At 39.5% G+C, this 18,593-nt stretch overlaps 1 protein-coding gene and 1 long non-coding RNA gene across 15 annotated transcripts in view; one reads left to right on the plus strand and one right to left on the minus strand.

Annotated features, from left to right (window-relative positions):
* The window catches only part of arhgap23a (Rho GTPase activating protein 23a), a 67,901-nt gene that overhangs the window by 24,306 nt on the left and 25,002 nt on the right, over nucleotides 1-18,593 (minus strand). For 3 of the 14 annotated variants that reach the window (XM_086059605.1, XM_086059639.1, XM_086059529.1), the window contains exons 1-6: nucleotides 12,718-13,207; nucleotides 5,786-5,995; nucleotides 2,361-2,385; nucleotides 1,932-2,024; nucleotides 618-696; nucleotides 317-377 (exon numbers count right to left, since the gene is read on the minus strand). In XM_086059605.1, coding sequence (XP_085915731.1) covers nucleotides 317-377; nucleotides 618-696; nucleotides 1,932-2,024; nucleotides 2,361-2,385; nucleotides 5,786-5,995; nucleotides 12,718-12,951 — 702 coding nt within the window. In that variant the 5' untranslated portion in view covers nucleotides 12,952-13,207. Of the gene's footprint in view, nucleotides 1-316; nucleotides 378-617; nucleotides 697-1,931; nucleotides 2,025-2,360; nucleotides 2,386-5,785; nucleotides 5,996-12,717; nucleotides 13,214-18,593 lie in introns of those variants that run through there. The other 11 variants (XM_086059589.1, XM_086059572.1, XM_086059613.1 and 8 more) reach the window with 9 other exon arrangements.
* LOC147182261 (uncharacterized) lies at nucleotides 100-7,155 on the plus strand. The gene is made up of 4 exons (XR_015090530.1): nucleotides 100-252; nucleotides 509-646; nucleotides 1,942-3,069; nucleotides 5,761-7,155. It is a non-coding gene; the product is annotated as an uncharacterized LOC147182261 (long non-coding RNA).

An 18,593-nucleotide genomic window follows, 5' to 3' on the forward strand; every position in this document is an offset into this window, starting at 1 on the left:
CTCTCTGTGTGTGAGTGTCACTCCACCCAGTGGGAGTGCACAGGGAGGCGCAGGAGGAGTGATGTCATGCCAGGAATGCAGTCGAAGCAGACGATGAAGAAGAAGGTTTGAAATGCAAAGAGTTCAACTGTCAACTTTTGGTTGGTTAACGCCAATGCTCCTGAAATTCAGGATGGTGATTGGCGAGCTGTATCATTGCAAAGGTGGACTATTTTGATACAATTCTCAGATTGGATCTCATTAGCTAGTCAAGTAAGTGTTTTTTTTTTTATAAATGTCATTCGGGATGGGTAAAAAAGTTTAAAAACATACTCACACTTACCAACTGAAGCACATCTTCATCCTTTGGCATAATGGAGAGCTCTAGCACACTCTCACTGTTGAAAAAGTATAAGATATTAATATTTCATACAGGTTATTACATAGAGTGATTTGCATGTAAACGCTGACGAGATGTAGTGCGGCAGGCCTAATTGCACATCTTGCTCTCTGCCCGTGTCAATCACAGCGCTCGGGGGTAATTTTTCTCATCAGCGATTACCAGACGTGTCATCCGCGTGTTTAAGGCGTTCAGCACGGTTCAGTGGCGCTAAACACGGCGTGACAGGAGGTCTCACCTGTTCTGGATGAGGGCGATCACCTGCGAGTAAGTCTTTCCCAGCACGCTCTCGCCATTCACCTTCACCAGACGATCACCTGACGGATAAAGGACGCACGTACATGATTCCATATTCCTAATTGAAATACGGTATTTTTTAGGAGACACCATAGCTACTTTGTCTGTATAGTATAGAAAAATAAAACTTTTGAGAAATGTATTGCTCTAGCCAACGTTGAAAATTATCTTCCTCAAGTTATGTAACGTTATCCAGTTTTGTTCTGTTTTTTTAACTACTTCACTGGTTCTCAAAGTGTAGTATGACTATACGACTAAGGCACATAGGCTCCCTCTAGAGGTCCTTAAAAGAGTCTAGAATCAATACATTATACAGGGAGTCCTCGAGCTACAGACGACTTCCGTTCCTGCACTGGTAATGTAACACAAATTTTGACGCAAGTCGGATTTACCTTTAAAGTCGATATTTACATCCAAATGCTTTGTACAATAATTTTTAAAAACATATTTGCGCCACCCGGAAGACGCTGGAACCAATATTTCGTGTTTCCGCACGGACATTCATTGCAGACGGATGGCAAAGCGTGGCTAATGGAAACTTAAACACGGAAATGTGACTCGCCTGATGTCGAGCCGACCTGCTCGATGGATGCCCGTTGCTGGAGGTCACAACAACACAACTATAAATAACTTTAAAATGGCGTGATTACTTTGGAAAATTTATGAAAAAGACAGTGCCAGGGACAAGGCACGGCGTCGTAAAGTTGTAACTCGAATTCTGCATTATACTACAGTGACTTTTTTTTTTTATCCAGTTAAGACTGCAACTAATGATTATTTTACATATCAATAAAACTGCTGATGATTTTTTTGATTAACCAATGATTCAGTTTCTGAAAATAGGCATGTTGATCATTGCATTCCTAAGTAAAAGCAGACATTTGATTTGACATGTGTTAAGTACAGTTCAGTTTGCTCTAACTATAAAGTAAAATGCATTTGTATTTGAACTTTTAGTTTTTTTTGTTTTGTTTTTTCAGATGGTTTGGCTTTTAGTTGTTCCTAATACTGTTGTTCATAAGGTGTTTCTAATATTTTGCCCACAGGGGTACCTAATATGTCAGGGATACCGAATTTTTGGCTGCAAGCGTACCCAATATATTGGCCACATGTTCCCAATATTTGGGCTAGAGTTACTCCTAATATTTAGAGCTTAAGGCATTCCTAATATTTGTGGTGTACCTAAAAAGTGTCCCTTATATTCTTGTTTTAAGAATATATTCTTGCTGAAAGGTTGAATATTCTTCTCCCTTACCGGTACACAGGCCCGCTTGGTGAGCAGGACCTTTCTCCCGCACATTCTTCACAAAGATGGTGTCCATCGGCTCCAGTCGTCCTTTCTGGTAACCTGTACAACAATAAATAAATAATCATAATAATAATACAAAACCCAGGAAATAAAGATATACCTGTGCATTTTTATCATTCATTGCCTTTTTTAGGTGCACTTCTGCAATGTTTGCTGTAGAGGGCGAAGTGAGGCTACAAAGTGAAAGTAATGTCGCATGATGTCAATTCATCAGTATATTAGGATTTAGAGTTTTACTACCTTAGGACTTACATTAACCAAAAAATAATAATAATACAAATAATAATTGTATCAAGTATCAATTTTAAGGATAATTTAATATAAATCTGTATGCTTTTTATTAATTGTTTAAGAGAGAGAAAAAAGACAGCTCACCCTTCCCGTTGCCGTTCTCCTCATCCTGCAAATAGAAGAGTATAAAAAAAGATAAAAGTTTATTGTCATGTCATGTGTGCCTGTTTTTTAATGTTCACTGTATTATATAGGAAAAAACAACAGGACGTGAAGAACACAGCATCCAGAGTTCAAAGTTGAATCCGCTTCAGAACAGATTCAATGTGATGGTGCTGAAGAGGTGCAGCAAGGAATAATAGGCCAAACCAGCCACTGTCACATATACAAAAATACTTATGTATATGTGTGTGTTTTGCTGTCATTAGTACAATATTTAGGGAATATTGAGGCAAGGGAAAACTTTTAATCTCATTTTGGAATAATAACAGACTACTATCAGAGCACACTGTATGATTTAATAGCTGTTCTTTTTCCTCTTAAGCAGCTCTAACAATCTTTTAAAATGACTTTACAATGATGCAATGCACACGCACACACACACACACACACACATAAATGCGTGCGAGCTGAGTGGACAGTTTATGGTGAGGGTGAGTGTGGGCTGACTGCAGCTTGGGCTTTAGGCCTCGCTGAGTGGGCTCATTCCTGACTGGCTGCACACAATGCTGCGGGCAGGGGCTTTACAGGCACAGAGAGACAAACTGGAGTGGAGAACAGCCCAAAGACTGAAGACCATAGATCCCGGACAACTATAGAACCCAGAGCACCAATGACCACAGTCAGGGATTGGGTAAGGGTTGACTGATACTGTATATCGACCAACCTTCATCCAATATTTGAAACCATATAACCTTTTCTGAACACCCAACCTAAGGTTTCAAATTCTAACATAAGAAACGCTCAACCTGTCTTCCTTGCTTGAAATACTCATTTGAATTTACTGTATAACCTCTCTTTGAAAACCTAATTTGAAACCATAACACTGGCTTGAAACCTTAATTTCAAACTACAACTCTACTTTCAAATCCTAAAGTTTCCAAAGTTTGAAACCTTAATCCATGCTTGAAACCCTACTAATAATAAGCCTTCATCTTTGCTTGAAACCCTAATCCAGGGTTGAATACTTAACCCAGGTTTAAAACCCTACTGTGAAAGCTTGATTCTGTTTTAAAACCTGAATTTGAAAGCCTAACTGAAACCCTAATTCTTTTTTTTTTTAATTCTTTTTTTAAGCAATGATGATGACATTTCCGAATGAACAATACTGAGCTCTTTAAAAAAAAGGAAAAAAAAGAAGAAGAAAAAGAAACCCTAACCTTTTGCTTAAGAACCTAATTTGAATGCCTAAACCATACATTGAAACTATAAACATGGTTTTAAACCCTAATTCCAAACCTTACTTTTTGTTTGAAATGCAAATCCACAAAATAATCTATGAGCCAGACTTGAAACCATACTTTGAAAACATGAACCAATCTTGAAACCCCAACCTCGGCTTGAAACTCAAAATATAAATAAACCCTAAACTTTGCTTGAAACCCCAATTTAAATCCCAGACCTAGGCAGAAACCTATTGTGAAACTCTGACCCTGATTTGAAACCCAAATTTGAATCCATAATCTTGACGTGAAATCCAAATTTAGACTTTAACCTTTGCTTGAAACCTCAATCAACGATTGAAACCCTAAACCTGATTTGAAACTTTACTTTGAAACCCTAATTTGAAACTCGCCACCTTGGCTTAGAACCCTAAATTCAACAATTTCATTCAACAAAAGCCCAAAAATTTGATGGTATGGAACTCAAGCCTTCTCCCTTTGTGTAAAAAAGGATTAAAGACGAAGGTCCCGAATCAAATATGAAGGCGTTAAATCCACTTTGACTTTGTGTGTTTTGTAGCGTTTACGCTTCAGAACAATCAGGTCCCTCTTGCACGTTTATTTTTGGAGCACACATGGTCTCCATTTTGTTCCAGCCGGACATTTTTTTTTTTCTTCTTCTTCAAGTTTCAGCAGCTTCATTCTTACTCGGTGCAAGATAAAGCTAATTGTGGCTCAGCGGTGCTGGGTCACCCGGGTTCAGTTGGTGAACAATGAAACAAAAGCTGAGCAAAGATCATTAACACGGCAGGGAAGGAAGACTTTTCACCCGTAAGAATGAGCGCTAATGGGACTGCGCGTGTGTAGCTCCGCTTGAGGTGTGTGGGCAAACGTCTCCAGATGTTGAACTATGAGTCGTACGGAGGCTGTTGGAAACAACCCTCCTATTATTATATTTTCAACAACCCGGCAGCTGCCCGTTGAATGAGAGTCCTTGTGCTTGTGGTGCTGCTCGCAGGCGGGCAGTACCAGGCCATACTGGGACAATAGATACTACTGCTCCTCTGCCTCCACTGTCACATGCTTTTTTTTTTGTTGTTGTTCTATTTGGACTATTGCAGCCACAGACATGGACCAGAGATGATGATTAGGGTTTTGAATTATGGTTACGGTTTCAAGTTATGAACAAGAAATCATTTTGGACATATTAGGCTTTCTTGCGCATTGTTGTTGGTAAGGCTCAATGACCATGTGACAATCTGTCTGGTATTCCTCTTGCCTAGATTTAATTCTGTTAGACTTTCATTCGCAGTCCTCTGTCTGGCCATTTCATTTCATATTCATTCATAGTATAGCGAGCATCAAAGATAAAAGAACCAGCAGAGGTTCTGACAGAACTTTCCAATTTAAAGCCTGGGAATAGGTTTCAAATTATGCTTTGAAACATGATTTGACTTTTAGTACTGAATTGTGTCTTTTTTTTAAAAGCAAGCTTTAGGGGTTTTAAATAAGAATTTCAAGTGAGGGTTATGTTTCAAACAAGGGTTATGGCTTCAAATTAGGGTTTCAATCCCAGGTTATGGTGAATTTATTGGGTTTTAAAGCAAGGTTTAAGGTTCCAAATTACGGTACTTTGAAACCTAGGTTAAGGATCCAAGCAAGGGTTGATGTTTGAAAGTAGGATTAAGGTTTAAAATGACGGTTTCAGAAAATAGTTTGAGTTTCAAATTTAGGGTTTGAAGTAGGGGTTTGGGCTTCAAAGCTAGTTAAGAGTTTTAAGCAAAGGTTGGAGTTTCAAATTAAGATTTACAGCGTTACAACTTAAAATGATGGTTTTAAAACAGGGTTGGGTTTAAAATCAGGGTTTCAAATGAGTCTTTCAATCATGGGTTAGGGTTTCAAGAAAGACAGGATTAGGGTTTCAAGTAATGGTTTCAAATCCGCTTTGGAGTTTCGAGCAAAGTTTACACATTTAAAGGCGGACTAAAAGTCAGGGATTTTAGTTTCATGGTAAAGATTAAATCCTGGGTGAGGTTTTTAAACAGGGGTTATGGTTTGTAATTCGGGTTTCAAGACGGCGTTAGGATTTTAAAGTAGGGTTTGAAGCCTGGATGAGGATCTCAAGGCAAGTTTTTCATTTCTGGACGCTACCTCCACGTTAGGTGCCTTGAGACGGCTGCACCTCACCTTGAGGTTGGTGTGCAGGGTGGACTCCGGCGGGTAAACGATGAAGTGCCGCAGGGTGAAGCCAAAGCCCTGCGAGTTCTTGCGGAGGACCAGCGTGCGGGGGCCCTTCCACGCCAAGCTGACGCCCTCCCTGCCCGGCCGGGACGCCATCGGCGGCCGGGGGTTGTTGTCGGCGACAGGCGACGAGAGACCATCCCTCCGCCCTTTCGCCTGCGGAACAGATTGGATTTAATCAATGGGGCCGCCTGGGGTCCCATAATCAACACCATGCTTGGAATCATCCTGGCCCACATGCCTGACCTTGGAGTATTCCCGCACAGATTCCCACTCGCTCTCTAAATATGTCATCCCCAAAAAGCTGAGTAAATACAACGGCCGAACTAACGGACACATGCTAGAACTCTCACCCCCATGCTGCCCCAAAGACCCACATGTGTAACTCAAACGCCATCACCTGACCAAACAAGAGGGAAATAACACCTCGGCATCTAAAGTCTTAATTAGCTCATTCATGGGAAATGTAGTGCTACTATCCACTGCGGTCACCAGTCGCTGGTCAGACAACGCAAGCTGAGCTTTCTGGCCGGATATGTTCAATGTTACAATGAGATAAATGGCACAGCCAGCTTCCAATAGCAGTCGCAACCGAGCAAAAATGGTTGGATAATGGTGATAAAAGGTAAATGGTTGAACAGTCAACCAAGATAGCATTTAGCATTAGCGATTGATGCGCATGTTGTCCATCTTTTGCCACCCACACTACCACAACACCACGCCCCCCACGTGACGAAGATTGACAAGCGATGAAATTTGGTGAAATTCATATAACGTCCTGGGTTTTAATTTTGAAAATCTGATCACCCTATCACCAACTGTTTTACTAGCTTTATTTACTAATTGTTTTATGTTAAACAGACGTTAAAAAATGTCTGTGTTTAATCAGAACTTCACTTCCTGACATAAACAACACACATGAATGACAAGCAGCAGACAGCAATAAATACACACACACGCACGCAAGCGCGCACACACACTTAACCAGGTGGGCGCACCGCAACAGGAAGTGGCATACCGGAGGCAGGAAGTGGGCTCGCGTTACAGGGCAGGACAACCAGACACGCCTAAAAATAACCACTTCCACTCCCTTGCTCCTTCGTCTCCTCCTCTTCCCTTCTCCTTCCTTTTCCGAAAGAATTTTTTTTTCTTCTTCTGCCTCCATTTTTGATGGTATTGAAACAGGAGTTTAGAACAAGCAGAGAGCATCACATTCTTATTAATTAATTCACTGTTGTTTTCCCCCCATAACCCCATTCATGGCCTTCATTTTGCAATATCTAATGTATTTAATTAAAGTTATTTATTCAACTGTATATAGTGATTATGTGTATGTATTATTTCCTTAAATTATACTTTTAGTTATAGTATTTAATTCAAGACAATGAATCATTTTAAAAAGCCTTAAATTTTGAAAATAGATACTGTACAGTACTCACTTTATTCAGTTAGTTAATTTTATTTAAGGCCAGGGTCACATTACAAAATAAAATATTTTCAATCAAATACATTAATTATATGTAAGGATTACATTTCGTACAATGAATTTGTTTTTTTCGAAGATGAAGGTAGGCGTGTCAAAAATAATTAAAGCCATAATTTGGGTAATTAGCATATTCAATTAATAAAAATAAAAAAGTAAATATGTATTTAATGCCTATTTGTCCTTTTTAGATAATTACAGCCCTTGTTTGGGAAAATTCAAAGGATCTACAGACACCCTGGCCTTGCTATTGTATGTACTTTTCTGTGATACTGATCTACAGTTTGGGGAGTTCAAAAGCTTAAATTGAATCGCAACAGAGATAACAGAATCAGATTGCAAGTGTTTTAAGTAGCACAGTATGACAGCACCCGTATATGTGCGCAATAGTTTGTCATAATAGAAGGCAAGCATCTATTTTCCTTGTTTTTGCATGTCCAAGATACTTGAAAGAGGCATCAACATGGATTGTAAAGAAAATAACTTTTGACGAGAACTGTATTTTGACAAAATCAATTTTTGTGACAAAATATGTACTTTTTAATTGGAAATATTGGCATTTTTATTGCGACAAAATGTAATTGTCAAAAGTGTGGAATTTTGTGGCAAAATATGTGGGTTTTATAACGAAAATGAGAATTTTATGGCAAATTAGTTGATTGTAAATTATGTAAAACAAAATATGTAGTTTTTATTACAAAAGCCAGTGTTTGGTGGAAAAATGCTTTTGGGAAAAATATAGTGATTTCATTTTTAAAAAAAACACTCATTGCAATATCTTGCTGTCTTGGAAGGAGGATCTCACTCTTTTGGCAAAATTAGGGAATTTTTAAATAAAAAAATAGCATACAACAAACTGTAACTTTCATGGCAAAGTCCAGTTTTTCCACAGTAAAGTCTATAATTTTTTGGGCAGACTATGTAGGTGTCAGGGTAAAAACATGCATTTTTGTTTGATCTGTTTATAAAGTCTTGTTCATTCCACACTAGCAGCACCACTTCATCGTAAAGATGCTTGAGAGTGAGGCGCAGAGGGGGATTGTCAAACTAACGTTAAGGAAAAAAGCAGGCCCGAAAAGGAAGTGAAAGAGGACGAAAGGAGAAATTCCTCAGAGGGAGCGGTTTGGCCGGGGACAAGTCGGAACACACGCTAACGTTCAGGCAGCGAGTGAATAAGAGGATAAGAGGATGAAGAGAAGAAGAAAAAGAGGGAGGGAGGGGTGGAGTATCGGGTCCCCGGCAAAAAGACAGGCTCCGGCACGCCGGTTTTCGACCGCATGGCCCCGCCCAGCGCTGGGAAAACCGAAACCTGTGATTACCCCAAACACAGCACAGGCCTGAAGGGTCGGAGCGAGCGGCACGAGAATGTTGTCAAGAAGGTTCGCATCTTTTTCAAACGGACCCATGAGTGAGAAAACCAAGAACAGCCAAAGACACTTTTGGGTTAAGGGTTCATTTAAGTTAAGGTTAAGGGTGAGGCCACGAGATTGCAATTCTCGTACACTCACCTTTTGTCAATTAGTATTTGCACAGCATAATACCATTTCAGTGTAATTTTACAGTTATGTGAAAAATTTGAACTTGTCTGTTTTTGAAGTTAGAGGGTTTGTCTGGTTTGGTTTTGATTGAATTACATCAAAAACCTCTTTGAAAGATCATTTTAATAAAAAAAAAAACCTCTAAAATACATGAAATCGACATATTTTGACGCACAATCCGCATAATGGCGCATAATCCTTCTATATCACGCTACAAAACACATTTCCCATTGAATACTACATTTAAGTACATATTTTGTTCTTATCCTCGATTTGCAGGAAGTCACTTTTCACACGATGTTGATGACAGGAAGAAAGCTCAATCTGCAGAGGAAACCATTAGAAAGCACAAAAACCGTCAAGTTGGCATCATCAGCAGGGTGTTTTCCCCCATATGAACAATACATTCCTTGAAACACCACGAAAAACACCATTCTGCATTAAAACGGCAAAAATGCATTAGCTACTGACAAGATTTCAACCTGAAAACAACAGTGCAAGTTTGTGCACACCTTCTCATTCAATAGCATGAGAAGTTCGCCACGAAGATTACAAATTGCCACAAAAGGCCTACATCCTTACAAGAAAACTTCATCTTACCACTAAGACTTGATTATTTTTTTCTAGAAAAATGCTACTTTGCCATCAAAACATTTTGACAATGCAGTTTCCTCCATGAAAACTACACATTTGTTAAAAAACCCAAATTTTTGCCAAAAAGAAACACATTTTGCCACAAAACATTAGATGTCATAAAAACGGCATACTTTGCCACAGAAATTGTATAAATTGTAGAACCTGCAATTTTTTGCCTCATGTACCTCAGGCACACAAAAACCAAGAGCTCGAACCGCCTTCATGCATTTTAAATAGACAAATTCAAATACAACTAAATACATTTAAATACAGTAGTACTTTGACTTTAATTTGTTCCATGAGCAAGCTTGTAACTCATATTTACACATATTGTATATCAAATCTATTTTCCCCGTTGAAATGAACCATTAACCTGTTTCACCTCAGCCCCTAAAAACATTTTTAATTGTGTGTTTTTAATAAAGAAAATCAGCACTTAAAAGGAAATGTAAAGAAACAAACTTGTTTTATCAGTCGATACAGTCGACCGACGAATACTTCGGCACCCGCAGATATCCATATTCGCAGATTTTTTATTCCAATTTGTTTCGTGGGGAAAAATGATGTTGAATGCTTATTAGTGTTATTGGAATTTTTTTTTGTGGGGGGGGGGTGTTAATAAAAAAAACCCCAATGCATTTCAATAACAATGCATCAATAATACGTGGATTTTTGATATTCCAAATAGTGGGAGACTGGTAGTTAACTGTGATTACTGTAGTATTTGGTGTGGTGTGTTGGTGTGCCTTGAAGGGGTGTGGCCTCGTGAGTGAAGTCGGTGAGTTTCACTGTGTCTCGTTCAAATGGCTGAAAGTGCTTCTACGACTGTGGCTCTCCTTACCCACATGCAAGGGCATTAAAGTGACTTAACTGCTCTACTTGTTTTTCAATTCACAAGCGGCGGCATTGTTGCAGCTCACAAAATTTTGCTTTGCTATATATCGAAATCTAAAATACAAATAAAGAAAATGAAACACAAATGTACAAATACAAGAAATTGTTGTTTTCATCTACTTTTATGGCAATGACAATTTGGCCATGGAACAGATGAAATTAAATTCTATTGCTTCCAGTAGACAAAATGGCAAAGTAGTTGTAGTAGTAGTAGTAGTAGAAGAGCCGCCAAAGCAAAGCCTATCGGCGGGGCTCTAACAATGCTGTTTTTTTTTTAAAGAGCTGAGAGCTGCAACCTGTTTGAAAAGTGGAGCTTTACGCGCACGCCGCCACAAATGCTGACGAGCCTTTAATCCCAATGGCCGCCCCGTGTCTGCCGACCACCCGCTCTGCCCCCCTAGTACAAGAGGGAAAAAAAGGCGGGTAACTGCTCAACTGTCAGGTTCAAATGAGTGTGACACAGGTGAGGTTTTATTAAGATGTGATGAGCCTGTGTTAATAAAAATGTCAGTTGGACCAGATGCAAAGTCAGTTGAACCGGTTTCTCCATCGTGGAAGCCATACAGGATTATAGTTCTGCTACGGGAACCGGCTTCTCCACTCGAGATGACCATTCCAAAGAAATACTTTCTAAAATGTTTTCTAAATTCACCCGTTCTGACCGGTATTATAAAATACGTGAATGAATGCTTAACGTGTTTCTCTCTTCTAATTACGGTTGCGGAATGACGACTTTCAAGGTGGCACTTTTAACAAGGTGTTGTGGGGGGGGCGCGAGCTGTCAGAACTATGTGACCTAGAAGCAACCCACCAAACCTCCCCCGCCCTCTCCCAATGCTCTCACCATTTAAGGTGTGGAGAAAAACACCGACGGGATGTGTGAAAAGTTTAGATTATGTGGAGTTGAGTGTCGGAGGTTTTCAAGTGTGTTTGTGGGAATTTCGGTCCACTGGTGAGGTCATAGGACGCCGATGATCAGCCTTCTTGGGGTTTAGGTCATGGTTGCAGTACGTACACAGCTGGGACAAATACGTCCTTTGGAATGTGTAGCCAACTCCGAAAGCCAAATGTTTACAAGGCAAACTCCTCTCAATTATTATTCCAGCGTGAATGCCACAAGTAACTGATTACTTGGGAAAAGAGAGACAACATTTAAATGAACTCGTGACAGAAGTGTTTCCCAGAGTAGCTTCAAATCAGGGCTAAATCTTTATGGCCGAAGGTAAAGCTTTTCTCTGGAATTATGATGTCATACTGTAGATCCAGATTAGTTTGATTTGGGAAGCTGCAGGAAAACCCGGCATGGAATTTTGACTCGTTTTAGTGGGCTTTCTAAGATTACAGAATACTGAATCTGAATCATCTTTGTTGGCCAAGTATGTAAAAACACACGGTGAATTTGTCTCTGGTAGTATATGAGCTACGCTCGTATTGCGGTAAAATGGGTTCTATGACAAAGATATAAAATATGGAGAGGTTTTACATACTGGAAGGCTACGATTTGTGCTATAGTACCGACCGATGGCTACGGAAATATATATATATATATATATATGTACAAAAAGTCTATAAACTTTCAGAAAAAGTATTAGTCACAAAACAATATTTGCCATTTAGAATACATATTTCACAACAAATATGATATATTCTTCCAAGAAAACAGTTTTTGTCAGAAAAACTAAAGATTTGCAAAACTTTGCTTTGTCACAAAAATGCTAGTAAGTTTTTACCAGCAAAAACTACATACAGTATTCTGCCACAAAATGTTAATTTTGCAGTGAAAGCTACACATGTTGCCCAAAACCACCAAAATGTTAGTTTTTACACTGAGGACTAGAAAATTTGCAACAAAAATTCTATTTTTTGCTATTAAAATGACATACAACGTTTTTGCCAACAACTACAGTTGTGCTTGAAAGTTAAGGGGTATGTAAACTTATGAGCGCACTGTATGGTGACAAAACAGCTTAATGCCCATAAAATCAAAAAATACTGTGACAATTGTTTTGACATTTTCAGATGTTGAAGTTGAAATGAATTTTGGTGACGATTCATAGCATTTTTGTGTCATTAAGCGCTGTTGTGCTCATAAATTTTACATACCCTTGGAGTATGTAAACTTATGAGCACAAGTGTACGTCACAACACTAGATTATACCACAATAACTACAAATTCTGACACTCAATGTTAGTTTTGGTCATGAAAATGACATAATTGTCACAAAACTGCTAGTTATTGCCTTAAAATAGACAAGTATGTACTGCAGTCATGAATGTTCCGACCAATCACATGACGTCCCGCCACCATTATCCCATACTCTCCTTACCCTGACCTGATGGGTGATGTGGCGGCGTCCGACGGGCATGACCGGCATCGACCCGGTGACGCCGCGCAGCACGGCCACCCAGATGCACCGAGGCTCGGGGGAGCTGCAGTCCACTCCCACCGGGTTCTGAAAGCTCCAGTCGGACGCGGCCGGCGCGGGGCATGGGAGCATAGCGGCGGGCATGGGAACGGCGCGGTGGCGGTCGCTCACGTGCGCATTGCTAACCGAGCGCATTGGGTCACAATCTCAGCGGAGCATCCAGGACTTGACTGGCCTTCCCTTTCCCATCTCGGCAAGCCTTAATCCCGCATGGTAGTTCCGGAGAGTCTCTGGAGAGAGAGTGACAGCGTGGCTGTCCCGCTGGTCTTCTGCACACAAAGCCAGTGCGTCCACCCCCAAAGCACACACCCGGCGTGTCTCCTCCCCGTCACCCTTCTTCACTGTGTATGGCTAAAAGCTGACAAATTCTCTCATCTCTGTCAGCAAGCCACCAGAAGTCAACTTCCACTAAGCAGGAACAACTCATGTAATCCCCAAAAACATCATGCAGGACAGCAGGCAGGCGGCACGTGTGCTGCATGCATGTGTGCGGATGTGGGTGGGTTCACCAAAGAGGCACAAAGTGGCAGTCGACGAGAGAGGAAAAGATCCCGATGTCAAGGTGACCTCCAAGGCAACAAACAATCAAAAGTTTACAAGCACTTCTCATTCGATTCAACGAGGAAGCGTCACAAAACTTTTTGCCATACGAAAGCTGAATTCTTCAAAGAAAACAATCGTTTGAAAAACTGTGTTTGCAAACAAAACATTAGAAAATGACATAAAATAGACACATTTTGTCACATAAGTTTAACATATATTTTGCCTGCTAATGTGTTTTGACACTATAGAATACACATAAACCCCTTACTGAGAGATGAACCTCCACACTCCAATACACCCCCCCCCCCCCCCCCCATTAAGTCGACAAACTTCACAGCAAACCGTCAGGTATCCAGATTCTGACAAATGAATGTGCTTAGAGCTTACTGTATGTCTCATGTTCACATGAACAAGCAGGATATTGTTTTGTTTTTTTAAAGCACATTTTCTATGAGATTTGTGTTAAAGAAATGGACAATTTGTCTGTTCCACTTCTTACACTACCTCAGAATGCGGTAAATTGCCTTTATCTGCCCGGAACATTTCACACTCAATACACGACATGGGAAAATATTTCGATTTAAACAGGAATTCACTCAATTTTGCCATGAAAACTATCGGTACATATTTTGCATGGGTAGAAAAAAAACTGCTTGATTTTGCCATGCAAATCACACATTGTGCCACAAAACTGCTCGTTGGCCAAAATTTACATATTGTGCAAGGAAAATCCTAGCAGTGTTGCACAAAACACTAGATTTGGGCATTAAGACCTCATATATTGGCAATAAGGCTATATATATCCTTACAAGAAAACACATTTTACTATTAAAAAAAAAAAATGGACAAAATAGTGCTACACTGGATATAAAAAGTCTACGTATAGTCACACCCTTGATTACGTCAGTTTTTGTGCATTGAAATTGTTCTATAATTCCAAGAAAACACAGTTTACCACAAAAACAACTACTGTATGCAATTAAGCTCCATCATAAAAGCAGCACGGCTGTAAGATTTGGCTTGGATACATCGCCACTGCTGAACCGAACCGCCCTTGCAAAAGGACGTACAAGTGGGTCACCATGAACATCCAGTGGGTGGCGCTGTGAAGCAGGAGCAGCACATGTTGCTTAAACAGATTAGTTTGATGACAGCGATTAATCGCACAACACTGCTGGGCCAACAGATTAACGAAAGACCGCCCTCCTGCTTTTTTTTTTTTTTAATCTGGAACTGATTGTCAAAACTAAACAATGTGTTTCTTTAATGTGCCACCACACTGGCAAACAACACTTTGTCTGTGTGTGTGCAGTATGTGCATGCAAATGTGTGGATGGGAGTAACAAAATGCAGCAATGAGGAAAAAAATTCATAAAATGAAAACTACAAAGCCAAGCTACCTCCCAAAAAAATTAAAAACAATTACAAAAATAACAGCAACTAAAAACTTTTGAAAAAATACCCCCAAATAATTACAATAAAAAGAGCATAAAACTATTTAAAAAAAATAACTGCAATTAAAAAAAAATTTTTTTAATACATAGAAAATTCGAAATTATCACCAAAGTGTGAATTTGCCTTAATAAAACAAATATTTCAATTAAATAATGCAATAAAGACCAAAACAAATATTGAAAAAGTCATGGGATTCGTGATGAGAGTTCTGATATTTTGCTTTGTTAGTCTTGCAGTAATGCGAGTGAATCACATGCGTTGTGTGGTGTTGCTAAAACGGTCCAAACAATAACAAGAGCACTTGTACAGCGCAGGAGAAGAAAAAAAAGTGTCCGTTTCTCCGTCTAGACAGACATTACTGATAATCTGTCCGCAAACCAACCAAGCAAGGGGCTCGGGCGCAAAGTGGACGCAGCTGTTAAAAGCAGGTTAATTTTAACCGTAATCTCGACTAAATCAATCCTATCCCCCCCCCCACCACCGCACAAGACATACACAACCCACTGGTCCTGCTGGCTGCGTATGCATGGTGAGGGTGCTGTTAGCAGCAGGCGGCCACTAGAGGGAAGCCACCGCTGGGACACATGACTTGTGGGACTGTGTCAACTGACACTTACTAATGGACAGCACCTCAACCACGCAGGTCACAGCTGCTGGAAATGAAGTCGAAAAGCTCACACACCAGAGCAGGTGCAGTCCAAGCGTGTGTACTGGGTGTGAGGCAGCTGAGGGGAGCTGGGTGGTCCTCCCCATTGCGTGCCCTTAATATGCCAAGATAACATAAAATGGCAAAAAATGCACCACTCTCACCTTCATGCTGTTTGGATTAAAGCAGCCCACCTGATCATGCATGACACACATTACGCACGCAGTTTAGTGCGCGCGCGTGTTACGTGCAGAACAACCACATGCCATCGGTCCATGTGAGACTCAGGCGCAAACAATTAGCCAAACTGCTTCCCTTCCCACCTGCACTCTGAAAGCGGACGAGAACAACCCCAACATCATAGAAAAAAAAGTCACATGTTCACTTTGCCATGCATTTAGATCCAAAATGTACTGCTTATTAAGATAACATTCATAAGAAACTACTACATACACTCAGAGATGTTCTGCCAAGAGTTAACATTTAAGTGCAAAAAAAAAAAAAATAGATTGTGGCGATTTTTAGGGGTGTGCCAAAAAATCGATTTTCATTTAGTACGATTCAGAATCAATTTTAAAAGTCCCAAAATTGATTTTCTTCAAATTATTTTATACCGTCTTGCCCTTGTTTGTGTGTGCCTTTACCAAGGTTATTTTAGTTAACTAAAACTAACGGAAAAACTAAAACTAAAATAAAAAACAGTTTCGTTAACGAAATAAAATAAAAACGAAAATGCTTTTTAAAAATCGAATACTAACTGAAACTACATTTTATGTTTACAAAACTAACAAAAACTAACTATAATTATAGCAAAAATTTCCTTTTTTTTAGTCTTTGCTAATTAATTTAATGCATGAGCCTTTGGGGATGATTTATTTTGATATTAACCGGAATAAGGACATTTGAAAGTGTGTCACAAAAGTGACGTCATCTATCAGCAGCCAATAGAAAAGCACCTTCAGATGACGTTGCCCCCAGTGTTTTTTTTTTAAATATTGCGCACAAGTAATACACACAAAAAAACAAACTAAAACTAATACTGAAACTAATTAAAACTAAGCATTTATGAAATAACTAAAACTAATGAAAACCAAGAAAACCACCCTGAAAACTAATCAAAACTAACTAAATTTAAAAAAACAAAACTCAAAACGAAATAAAAACGAACTAAAATGAAAAATTCCAAAACTATAATAACCCTGGCCTTCACTGGGAGCACTGTATCATGTTGTACACGATTTGGCCACTTAGCGGCAGTGTGGTTCCGCACGTTCTGATAAACTGTTAAATTGTATCCACATTAGAGAGTAGAAGGAAAAAGTCATGATTAAGTTATGCCAATAAAAGTTATTGTTTTTTTGCAGCGTAGGAAGAGCATATGCCGGTGAGTAATGTTAACATGCTTCTCTGTATACATTCCTGAAGCGTTTTGTATGAATGGCCGTTCGTTTGAGCGATAAAAGTGCCGCGAGTAGCACGCTAATTAACATTAGCGAGTCACACTGGAGTAGATGATGACGATTTTTTGCACATCTATAACTTGAAGCAGAAATCATTGACAATCAAATCATTTTGAATCGAAAAATCGATTCTGAATCGAATCGTGAGACAGTCAAGGATTCCCACCCTAGCGATTTTTATGTCCCAAAAGTACTGTAGTATTGAAGTGGACGAGGACCAAACTTCACAGAAAAAAAGTCACATTTTTACTTTGTCATGCATTATGATTTAAAATGTGCTGCTTATTATAAGAATGTTGTTGACAAAACTGCAGTTGCACTCAAATAATTTAAGACGAGGACACTGTGCCCAACTTAATTTCATGTGCAAAAAAATTGTGCTATTGTGGTTTAAATGGCCCAGCAGCGGTACAAAAATTAACAAAAACAACAATACTTCAAAGGGGAAAAAATCACAGATTTACTTTGCTGTGGATCTAGGGCCAGCATTTGCTGCTTATTTATTTTACCAGTATATTTATTTGTAAGAAACATCGGCTTAAGGTACACTCACACTGATGTTTTGCTCAAGTTCAATTCCAAGCCTTGACTTAATTGTCCTGAAAGTGGTTTAAAAGAGAACAAACCTCATAGAATTTGTTTTGATGACATTTTTACTTTGTCATGGATCTTGATCCAAAATTTGCTGCTCAGTTACTTTAATATTTTTTTTGCCTCATTAACTCAAACTGTGATGTTCTGCTCAAGGAAAGTTTTATTTCAAGTGGCAAAAGATGAAATATGTACAGATTTAAATAACAGGGATCATAATTAGGGTGTAAAATGGTGGCTATAACAACACTAACAATTTGTACTTAAGTACTAAAATTTGCCGGTTTTGTAATTTATGTCACGATTGGACATTTTATTATTTAAGCTACGATAACACAGTCAAGTCAAACGCCCAGACAACCATATTTGTAAGAAACATGAACTTACACTTACACTGACATTCTGCTCAACTTAAACTAAATTTCAATTGCTACAAACATAAACTACAAACCAGTTTAAATAACACGAATCCTAATGTAGGTGTCAAATAAAGGCAATAAGGGGTTGCCAGATGTTGGGGACATCTGGAGAGGCGAGAGGGAAGTTGGCCGGGTGGGGTTCGTCATCTGCATAACGAGGTCAGAAGTTGGCGAGAGACGGCGGCCATGACACACATTCCCCTCGTAGACACGCTCCAATTAGCTCCCGTTCGCGTCATCCGCCCTTCAGCGTCCACGGCAAATTCCTGACCGATTTTTCCGCAGCGGGAAACGCGCCGCCGTGACACGCATGAACCGGAATCTCAGGATGTTGATGAATGATTTAACGCCGAGGCAGTATCATTAATTTATCCTACGAGCTGAAGCCATCCGGAGCAGCTGGGACTCGCCGTTTCCTGAGCAATTGGGCTATCCCAAAAAAAGCCATTAGGAAAAGAGAGGAGCTGCTCTGTGATGAGAAATAATTATAACAGAACTGACTTCTTGAGACGTGAGCTGAGATTCCACATGAACTCATTTGCTCCTAAAAACATACTATTATAAAAACAATATTACCATGCTATCTTAGGGATGCACGATAATATCGGCGGTCAATTATCAAACAATTTGACGTCAAACAGATAAACCAGATAATAAAGAAAT

The sequence above is a fragment of the Leptonotus elevatus genome, chromosome 1 (assembly GCF_054856555.1).
Source record: "Leptonotus elevatus isolate MCC_2025b chromosome 1, RoL_Lele_1.0, whole genome shotgun sequence".
NCBI lineage: Eukaryota > Metazoa > Chordata > Actinopteri > Syngnathiformes > Syngnathidae > Leptonotus > Leptonotus elevatus.